The sequence below is a fragment of the Nicotiana tabacum genome, chromosome 19, assembly GCF_000715075.1.
Source record: "Nicotiana tabacum cultivar K326 chromosome 19, ASM71507v2, whole genome shotgun sequence".
NCBI classification, from domain to species: domain Eukaryota; kingdom Viridiplantae; phylum Streptophyta; class Magnoliopsida; order Solanales; family Solanaceae; genus Nicotiana; species Nicotiana tabacum.
Genome location: NC_134098.1, coordinates 145,262,570 through 145,273,978, shown reverse-complemented (window position 1 = coordinate 145,273,978; position 11,409 = coordinate 145,262,570). Strand labels below are relative to the sequence as shown.

General features: G+C 35.9%; 1 protein-coding gene and 1 pseudogene across 1 annotated transcript; one reads left to right on the top strand and one right to left on the bottom strand.

Annotated features, from left to right (window-relative positions):
• Positions 1-261: 261 nt before the first annotated feature.
• LOC142173326 (very-long-chain aldehyde decarbonylase CER1-like) lies at positions 262-6,158 on the bottom strand (annotated as a pseudogene).
• Positions 6,159-10,371: 4,213 nt separating this feature from the next.
• Positions 10,372-10,785, top strand: LOC142173766 (uncharacterized). The gene has a single exon (XM_075239414.1). The coding sequence runs from the start codon at positions 10,372-10,374 to the stop codon at positions 10,783-10,785; it is 414 nt and encodes a 137-aa protein (XP_075095515.1).
• Positions 10,786-11,409: the final 624 nt, after the last annotated feature.

The following is an 11,409-nucleotide window of genomic DNA, read 5'->3' as shown; positions in this document are numbered from 1 at the left end:
TCCATCCTAAAATAAATATAGTTGCTTTGATGTTTTAGCAGAGCTTCACGTGTCACACTCATCTAGTACAATAACAAGAATGATGTTGAATCATAATAAGTGAAACTCTGTCAGTTGTGAGTGCCAATCTGTACTAAGAACATAAGCATACTATCCTAGTAGCTCACAGTAACCAATTGTCACAACATTTGTAGGGGGTGGTTGGGGGAGATAGTTGGCCCAGGGGCATCTTAGGTGGCCTTAAGCCAAATCTTAGCAAGATGCCTTAAACTTTTATATAATTATATATATGATTTTGTTTTTTTTTTTGATATATGTATAATTATATATATATATGAGTTTTGCTAACCTACAACATGCCTCTAGTAGGTTAGCATTGTACCAACTTTTTATTTATACAATGAAAGTGTAAATTTTCTTGGAACAACTTCTAGAAGGCAACACCTTGTGCAACAAAATAGTTCTGTTGCAAAAGTGTTGGAGGAAATATTTGACAAGCTTGTAAGTCACCACAGATCCAAGATACAATAATAGCAGGAGCAGTCTATTTATAATTTTAACCCTTTGAATAAGCAGCCGAAGTCATGGTTAATGGGTGAAATCCATGATCAAGACTAGCTTTCCACACTTTCTCAATATCAAGCATCATGTCACCACATTCATGTTCGTTCCAACCTTCCAATGCATGCAAAATTCCAGCTATTCTCCAGGCACTCATCACTAGATCTTCTTGGCAGCCAATTCTAGAATTAAAACAAAATCACTCATGAATTTCTTTAATTATCAAAACACGATCAAATTAATATAGAGAATTAAGAAGATTAAATGATCTTTTCTAACCTCTCAAGAGTCTACATTTTCAAGATGTTTTGGAGTAATCATGGCTGCTGTGTTGAAGTAGAATCAATCTTTGCGAGCTTTTCTTGGTGGAAACTGTGAAAAGGGAATAAATAATGTTCCTTTTGGTGCTTTCAATTGTTCATCTTCACTCAACTCATCGCCTACTAGCCATGTCTGCAGTAAAGAATCTCTTTTGAAGTATATAGACAGAAGACAGGAGACGTGGGGGGAGGATTCTTTTCTATAGTTGGACTTGCTAAACTCCATAATTGTTCAAAGCTCGACAAAATGACAAAACTTTGGGTTAGGAGAGGAGGGAGGGGGGAGGCGAAAGGAATTGTTATAAATTATCAAGATTTAGGTCAGTATTTTCAATGTAATTTGGTTTATACCTTTGATAAATAAGGTTTTGACAGGATCAAATTAGTTGCAGCCTCAGGGGTAAGCCTTGTTTTAAGTCTATTGTACTCTTCTTCATCTAACATGACAACCTATATATAAAAATATGATGAATGAGAAAAAGGGAAACCAAAATGATGGAGGAGATTAATAGTGAGAGATACCCGAATTCTTTCTTGGCACAAGGCTAGGGCAATGAAATAAGCAACTTTGGACAAACGGCCTCGAAGGACAGCTTGGGAAGTTCCCTTAGGAATGGAATTTATGACCAAAGCAACAGCTAGGCTACTTCCATCTACCACCTTCACTTTCAGGTGAGGATTCCTCTTTATGTAAAGTTCACCGTTACTATTCAGCTGCTCTTCCTGGAAAGTTACATTTGTATTTAAAAAGTTTACATTTGTATAAAAGCTTATGTATTAGCTGACCCCCTCTTTGGTTCAGCATACAAACATTGATATCAGGCGAAGTGTGAATTCTTTTCAAATCTTCTTGTCCTTAATAACAATATTATGGTAGCTTAGTAAACATTTTTTGAGAAGCTTGCAAGAAAATTATCAGTTAAGAATAGATCTGGAATTTTTCTCATAAATAAAGTAAAGATGAGTATTTTGACTTGCCTGATTTAAGAGTCCAAGGCTCAAAACATTTATGCCTTTCTGATCTGCTTCAATGATGGCTTCCTCGATCAAACTGTTAATTGTCTCTCTTTGCCATTTCATAAAGTACTGCAATAAAATCTAGAATTAGGTGAAATAATCACTTTAACACCGGACCTGCAAAATCTAACAACAGTCTTGAATGATAATAAATTACTTGTATGCGATACTTTGAAATAGCCCAAGTTTGTAATTTGAGATTCTTGAATAAATTTCTCTCGACAACAAATGTGTGACCATAAATCCAGGTAATCATTATTGACCATAGTGTGATGGGCCACATTAACCAGAAATACCACTTAGAGGTGTGAGGCTTCGAGGCCAGAGACGCAAACCATAGTCGAAGATGGTAGATGGTTTCAGGGATTGTTAGATGTGTAAGGTGCACCACATCAGGCACTTCAGCTTCCCTCTTTAGTGACTTTTCATACAATGTATCTGACGACTTGTCCATTGTATCATAGATATAGTCATACATTGGCATAAAAAGCGAATAGTTTGTTCTGAATTGGGTGTGATGTAGTGAGTGGTACCTGTGCCATCAAAACATTGATATTAGTGGCAAAAGAATAAACATAATCTTGACAAATACAAAACTTCAGTGATTGCTAACCTGCTCAATCTATAGGAAAAGTACTTTTAAGAGAGGAATTTAATTTCTACTGTTTCTATTTATTTCCCCGAGTAACTAAAGTTGGAAGCAGAAGCCAAATTTAATAGAACTTTCCTGCTCGCTGTGCCCTCTCTTGTAGGTACAAGAGCTGCATCTCTCTTGTAACTTTAATCAGGCCACTGTACTACCGTTTAGATATGCATGATTAGTTACACCTTGGGATTCAGTGATTCTATATCTAAATAAAGTTTGAGATGTTTCAGAAGTTCCACCAGAAAATTTCTTAGCTGCAGGCTTACATAAAGGTCTAGTAAACAATGTAGACATCCTATAGAAATGTACTAATAATTCTTTTGAAACAAATATAAAAATTTAGATATGATAAAAATTATATATACTAATAGGATAAAGATCTTTTACAGCCCATAATAGTAGGTTAGTTACCATTTTTATCAGGTTACTAGTTAGTGTTTAATTTATCATAAAAATTTACTTGTAATTATCGTATAAATGACATGATGGCGTAAAAATCGTTGTATCATAGAACTTAATCTTATTAAGTATGTGGAAGAAGACTCACGAGGGCGTATACATCAAGTATTTGAGAGGGGGAAACATAGATAACATCCACTTAGGAATGAGCTCGAAGTTGCAATGACCCATGTTGTTCATGAAATCAATATAGGTGACATAAGCACCAAATGCAGCTATAGAGGCAGTCCCAGTGAATACAGTTGTGAGCGCTGGTATGGCAAAGAGCGTGTAATATGCTAGCATCTCAGCAAATGGATGAATCACAGCTGCAAAAATACAAATATTTACTTCCGCGCAAATTGGTAATTGATTGTCCTTTTCTTTTAACTATATTCCTTTTTCAGTTGTGGGATTACATATATCTAAACAATGGCTGTAAAGTTGTACATTTCATCCGTTAGTTATGTAATCTCTGAAATATTTTAATGATGACAAAAGCTGAAGCATTGTGAAATTTGACTAACTCACAGCTATTTGTATGACATGATACAGTAATATCAAAGTTGAATGATTAAATATGAAGAGATAAGTCAGAAGGAAAATATCTTCAAACAAGCTAAACCAACCTACAAAGTACTTCATTCTCATATATTTTATTTTACCTGACATCTTTTTTTTCTTTTGTTGTCTAAAACTGTAATACATTTTCTCCGGATTGATCATTCTAACTCTTGTTTGAAAAGACGACTTACAAGTGATGGGCTCAGTAACAATGGAGGAGTGATGATGGGAATGATAACGAGAATAGAGAAAATGGTGATGCAGAGCTCTGTGAAGCCAATAATAGAGAAACTCGACAGGACCAATATGAAGCAACGCAATAATAATGATGCCATCAGTTCTCCACAAAGGCATGAGATGAGCTTTTTCCAGCATCAGGTATCCCATATAGTAAAACAGCCCATTAATTAAGTATGATCTGATCATCCCTACAAAACCATATATTCAACCTTAAATCAATCATGTCATGTACACTTTAATTTACGGTGTCTTTTCCTTTTGTTAGATCCCTTTGTAGATACAGAAACTATCTATCAAGCACAATGTTGACGTTTTGTAAGGTAAAGCTTATATTATGAGAAATAGCTTTCAAACAATCTTTAGCTTACAGAAAATCTATATAAAAGGGCCTTAATAACCAATAGGGGTTCAAGTTTGCTGCCTAAACCTCCCGTACAAAACAGTGAAGAGCAGCTCGTCAAAATAGTAACTCTTTATTTTAAACTTTCTTTGGGGAAAGAAGAGGGGGAACCCAGAATGGTAAAAATTGATGTTTACACCAAATTAAGAAATGCACATCATGTGTCTTTCTTATAACCATGGTTATGTTATATAAATTTCACTTTAACATGGAATTGTAAAGGTTAAACTGATTGGTTTGATGTAAGAACCAGGTGCAAGTAAATATTTATTAGAACGATGGTGAGTATGTTAGCACTTACTACTATGTAGTGGATGAAGAATGAAAGGGTGAGGGTGAAAAGTTCGTACCAGTTGTTTTCTCTGTCAACTTGATCAAATTCGATGCTCCTATCAAGAATCCGATTATTACCCTTGGCAGTCACGTAACGGGATAGAGATATCCATATCTGATTGTGAACCATCCTCGAGAGTAATAACGGGAGTATGAGTAAGTAAAAAATACCCCTTTCTCTATCATCTTGGCTCATGAATAAGGAGAATATGCTATGACCCACAAATGGTGCCAAAACCAAGTACTTCATTCGAACAAATTATTTTGAAAAAGAGAATAGTTAGCAGAATTCTAGCAAGAATAACCTCATGATTTAGGGCAAAGGTAAAACAAAAAAGTAGAGTAGCATAGCAGATTGACAATGCAAACTTCATGCACTGCGTAATACAGGCTCTATGAAAACGTTATAGTGTTACATGATGCTAACTAGTCACTTTTACGTACCTTAAAGGCACATAAAAAGCAATTATTTACGAGTAGTATGTGGATTTCTCCAAAACAGACAGTTTTGTAGTCTAATAAGAAAGAATATTTGCGTGGAAGCAGGGCAGAGCTCCATGCATTTTGGTGTTCGATAGAATACTCCCCCTTGAAAAATTATACTGTGAAAATAGGTTAAAAGCAAATGTTTTTGGTATATATTTAAATTTTTGAATCCATTCATCATAAGAGAAGTTGATATTGTGTAGTGGCGAGGGGCAACCTTGTGCACTAAGCTTCCGCAATATACGGGGTTCGGGAAAGGGCCAGATCACAAGGGTTTGTACGCAGTCTTACCCTGCATCCTGCAAGAGGCTGTTAAAATAATTTACTGGTTATGTCAATCTCCACTTCATCGTAGCGGCAAGGATGGGTCTAACATTATTTTAAGTTGCACGTGCAAATCTGACATGGGGTATTCTAAAATATAAGTATGAAGTATTTCTATTTCTCTTCTGGTTAACCGTACATCTCTGTTCAATCGAAGAATATTTTCCGAAGAAGGAAGGAAAAGACTAGGCAATACAGAACAAACACGCAAAAAATTCGTGTTCGCTATTATGTGGGACAAGGAGCTCGGTGGAATATCGTAGATATATCTGTTGCATTCAAAGGGATAGGTATTTCCTACAGCAGAGGAAACTAAAGAGGAGAGTTTAAATTAATTACTACAGAATACAGATGTAGTGTAAACATGTGATGTTTTGAGTACTGCGAAAGTGGAAGAATGTTTGGGATTTATTCAAGAAAAAGAAGGAAAAGAGTACCTTGAAGTTCCCCAGGCGTGCCCACGGCCACTCTGTGAGAATGCCAGGTTTAGTAGCCATTCTTTTGTTCCTTCACCACAAATTAACTGGTAAAACTAAGTATTTGTAGCTTTGCTCAACTTGTTCTTTCCCTGTGTTCCTCAAAAGCCTCTGCTTCCACTGCCTTATATAGAGTTATATATGCTATGCAGGGGCATGTGTATAATTTCCTATTTACCGCTTTTAACTTATATACACATTAACAACCAGTATACTTGTGCTTGTTATAGCATGAAACCCGTATTAATTTCTAAATTATGAATTCCACTTTGTAAGGATAATTATATTATAGTCAGAGGCGGATCCAGGATTTCGAGGTTGCTGGTGTCATACTGCTTTAAACATAAATGTATTGTTATTTATCCGATCCAAACAGAGTAAATTTTAATAAATCGATTTTGATCAACTTTAGATTTCAGCTCGAGTTATTCGTCTTTTTCGTTTACAAAGAAGTTGTTAGTAGTTTCAAACAAGAGTATTAGACGCTGTTAATTTGCAACTGTACCACCACAAGACGTGGTGATGTGCACAAAGAGGGTTAATATATCTAGTAACACTTCTTAAAGAGCACGGATTGTCCTCAACACTGCAACAAATACTAATAACACTTCTCAACATATTGGCTGCCCGAATCCTAATGTGCATTGATATTCGAACGAACATAGCACAAGTCAGCGACGAAATTCACATTGTGCAGAAGTTCTCTCCCTTGCCATGTGTCACGGCCTAAAATCCCAACATGTCGTGATGACGCCTATCTCGTTACTAGACAAGCCATAATCTCAATAAACCACAATTTCTCTTAAGTTTGAAAATACAATAATTTAATACAATACAAAATTCCACAAATACTGACACGAACACTCCCCAAAACCTGGTGTCACTGAGTACATGAGCATCTAATATGAATACAAGTCTGAAAAATACTGTTTATAATAGTCTGAGATAAAATACAGTAAACAAGGAGATAGAGAAGGAGAGACAAGGTCTGCGGAACAAAGCAGCTACCTCAAAAACTCCTGCAAATCAACTACGCGAAATGATCAACACCCGCTATGTCCGGAAACACCTGGATCTGCACACGAAACGCAGGGTGTAGTATGAGTACAACCAACTCAGCAAGTAAAAATAGTAACTAAGGAACTGAAGATAATGACGAGCTACATAGTTATAATTCACTTTCAGTAATTCCAGCAAAGAATAGACATTGTAACGACCCGACTGGTCGTTTCGAGAGTTATGGCCTCGTTCCCCCCATTTTTGCTTCTTTATGTGTTAATTAGCTGTATTGTATTATACCGAGTTAGTTGGTTCGGGTCTGGAGTGGTTTCGGAGTGGAGTGAGACACTTAGTCTCTTATTTAAAACCTTAAGTTGGAAAAGTCAACCGGATGTTGACATATGTATAAACGATCTCGGATTTAAATTCTGATGGTTCCGTTAGCTCCGTTATGTGATTTTGGACTTAAGAGTGCGTCCGGAATGTGATTTGGAGGTCCGTGGTAGAATTAGGCTTGAATTGGCGAAATTAAAAATTTGGCGATTTCGGTTGGCAGTGCAAAATTTGATATCGGGATCGGAATGGAATTTCAGAAGTTGGAGTAGGTTCGTAGTGTCATTTGTGACGTGTGTGCAAAATTTGAGGTCATTCGGACGTGGTTTGGTTAGTTTCGGTATCGGTTGCCGAATTTGGAAATTTAGAAGTTTTTAGGCTTGAATCTAAGAGTAATTTGGCATTTGGATGTTGTTTTGAGTGATTCGATGGTTCGACTAAATTTGTATGTTGATATATGACTTGTAGGTATTTTTGGTTGAGGTCTCGAGGGCCTCGGGTGAGTTTCGGGTGATTAACGGATAGTTTTTGGACTTTGCAAAATGGCTGGTATGAACTTTCTGGGTTCCTTATACGCGATCGTGTGGGTAGGTCTGCGATCGCATAGGCTTATTTGGGGGCATAGGCGAGTTGTTCTGTGCGATCGCAGGATTTGGGACGCGATCGCATGCGTTTGGAATTCTTCCAGACACGCTCCTAAGTCCAAAATTACCATACGGAACTATTGTAATTATCAGAATTCGAATCCGAGGTCGTTTACACATAGGTCCATATCTGGACAACTTTTCTATCTTGAAATTTTCAATTATGAGACTAAGTGACTCATTTCACTCCGAATTCCTTCCGGACCCGAACCAACTAACTCGATAAATCATAAATTAATTGTAAGGCATAAATTGAACAATAAATGAAAGAACGTGGTTATAATATTCAAAACGATCGGTCGGGCCGTTACACCATGCATGATATTCTCCACATGAAGTTCTACAATTTCATAGCAAGATTACGGGAGAAACTCTGAATCCTAATTCGCTAGGGAGGAGAAATCTGAAATATTATGAATTTCTTTTTCACCTTTTTTTAATCTATCACTCATGCCCTCAAACCATATTCAGTAGTAGAATTGTAGAAACTGAATCAAACCCACAAATGGCTATCGTCATTTGCATCAATTACTCATGCTTTACTACAACAACATACTAGTATAATTTAACATAATGAGGATTTAAGGAGAGTTGCGTGAACACAAACTTTACCCCTATTTTGTGAAAATAGAGGGGTTGTTTCAAATTACTCATGCTTTACAACAATAACAAGAACAACAAAATTAGTGTAGTATTCCTGCTTTATTAATTTATTTATTTTATCAAAAGTAAAATATTAAACTTTATTGCTAGCAATCCCATAATATTTATTTTAGCGAGGAGAGTTGCGTGAACGCAAGCCTTACTCCTATTTTGTGGAGATAGAGGAGTTGTTTCAAATTACTCCTATTTTACAATAACAACAACAAACCTAGTGTAGTATTCCTGCTTTATTAGTTTATTTATTTTATCAAAAGTAAAATATTAAACTTTATTGGTAGCAATCCTATAATATTTATTTTAGTCGTGATTGGCCGAAAGATGATGATTTGGAGAAGGATAAACGGCATACTATAAAAGCGTATCAACCGGGAATCAAACTCACGCGCCTTGGGAGAAAAGGCCCTCTACCACTGGCACCTTACGCCAGCTTTTCATTTCGGTGTAAACATTAATATTTAGTCAATGTCTTCTACGTATATTCAGCCACATGCATATATGCATAGAGTTTCAACCAAGTCGTCCGGGTGGCGTGGCACCCTCAAGCTTGTACATAGATCCGCCTCGGATTATAGTATAAGAATTTTTTACAATTGTATATGGAAGTTAAACTTTTTTCATTATTTTCGCATTTTTTGACCGTGGTATCACTTTAACAGGCTCAGTGCAATTATCTCCACAAAATCTACTTTCTAACAACATGTTTGATGATTCGTTTTTTTTTTCTTACTAAGAAAGTCAAAAAAATCAAAGCCTTCGTACACATATAGTTAATTGCGAGATACCCATAATCTGGACCGTGTCATCAATTAGCAACTCTAGTCCACCTAGAAGTAGCTTATTCTACATTGTGTGCTTGCGTATATATTGGAAATATGCATCAAATTAAAGTGTGAACACATGTCAATGCTATGATTCATGACAAGTTGGAGTAAACAGGAAAGATGCAATTGTAATGTCTTATCCGCTTCCTATAGTACCATGCAATTGCTTCCTTTTTAGTAGTATTGTCAAATTTTTCATTTGAGTTTAACTACAGTATGATCCACATATTACTAATCGATTTTTTATTCATACATATAAATTAGTATAATCATTTCATAGACATATTCTCTATAATGTTTGGTAATGTACTAATCTATTACTGAGTTTTACTAATTGTGAGGCTGCAGGACTTGCCAGTTATTTAAGCACGTATGTGTTTTCATTTAAACTTCAGTTCACCAGAGACGGTCTTGACAATCACCACAATGTTTATTTTGTATTTTTTCACTTGATCATTATGTCTGAAAGTAGCACTAAATTGTGCATATAATTTGTTTGTATGCACGTAAGTGTTTTAACTTAAATTCCTTCATCTTCTTTCCTAATCTCTTGAGGAAAACGTAGGTTAAAGTCATGATCTGAATCAGATTGTTGAGGAATGTATTGATACATGACAAGTAGTTAGTGGGAGTTAGTTGTTATTTAAACCATAGTTAGCTAACTAGAGTACATAATAGTAACTATAGTTGAATTAGAGGTTAGTTAGTATAAATACACTTAGTCGATGGTTGTACAATATTTTTTCAATTGAATGGAATTATGAGCTTTCCATTTCCAGCTCTTTTTCCTCTAGTCTTCATCTTCTTATTCTCTCAGATCAAATTACCAATTGAATGAATTCATCAAATTGACATGGTATCAGAGCAGATAATCGATCAAATCTAGGGTTCTTCATTGTGAATTTGTTGAAGAACGGGAGATTCATCGATCCTCTATTTTTTTGTTTTTTGTTCAAAACCCTAATTTTTCTCCAATGGCGATTGATGAAGTTACTGATCAAAGCTAGATTGTGATTGATCACAATCATCCTCTATATTTGCATCCATCTGATACACCTGGATCGTTGTCATTAGGTTTCCAGTTGATTGGAATAGAAAATTACACTATGTGGAGCCAAGCTATGGAAGTTTCGCTATTGACTCGCAATAAGCAGGGATTTGTTGATGGAACCATTACACACTACACCTATGGATATAAGTATGCTGACCTATGGGACCGATGTAATGTTATAGTTAAATCATGGATTATGCATAATGTTAGTCGTGATTTGTTAAGCGGTGTTCTATTTTGTTCAAATGTATGTGCAATCCGGGCTGATCTGCGTGAGCGTTTTGACAAGGTGAATGCTTCACGCATGTATTATCTTCATAGAGAAATTTTCACATTGACTCAAGGAATGTCTATTGTGTCTGTATATTACTCTAAACTGAAGGACCTCTGGGATGAATATGATTCAATAATGCCACCTCCTATTTGCTGTGATAAGTCTAAAAAGTTTGTAGATCATCAACAATATTAGCGACTATGGCAATTTCTGATGGGGCTTAATGATAATTACAACCAAGCCCGTAGTTAAATCTAAAATTCCCTTAATCAAGCATATGCAATGATTCTGCAAGATGAAAGTCAAAAAATTATAGCTGGTAATAGTTCATATGTATCTGATTCCTCAGATCCCACAGCCTTGTACTCATCAAAGGTGGGACAAAAGATGAAGAAAAACTACAATTTGGAGTGTGACTATTGTAATATGAAAGGGTTGCTACAAATTATTGAGGTGTGAATATTGCAACATGAAAGGGAATCTGAAGACAAACTGTTATAAGTTGAATGGCTACCCTGCAGATTTTAAGCCAAAGAGGAAAGCAAATATGACCAGTAGTCTTCCAGGCCAAAATTCTTATACTTCATCAGATGGAATGCCGACTAAACCACAGAATTATGGTCAACAAGGCCTTGGACAAGGACAGCAGCAGTTAGGGAAACAATAGTATGCTCTTGCACCTGTCTTTACACCTGAGCAATATCAACAGATCTTTACTATGTTGAACAAATCACATGTCTCAGAATCTCCTGCTCGTGCACATATGGCAGGTAATGTTTCATATGTTCAACAGTCTAATGAAAAGTGGAATGTAGATAC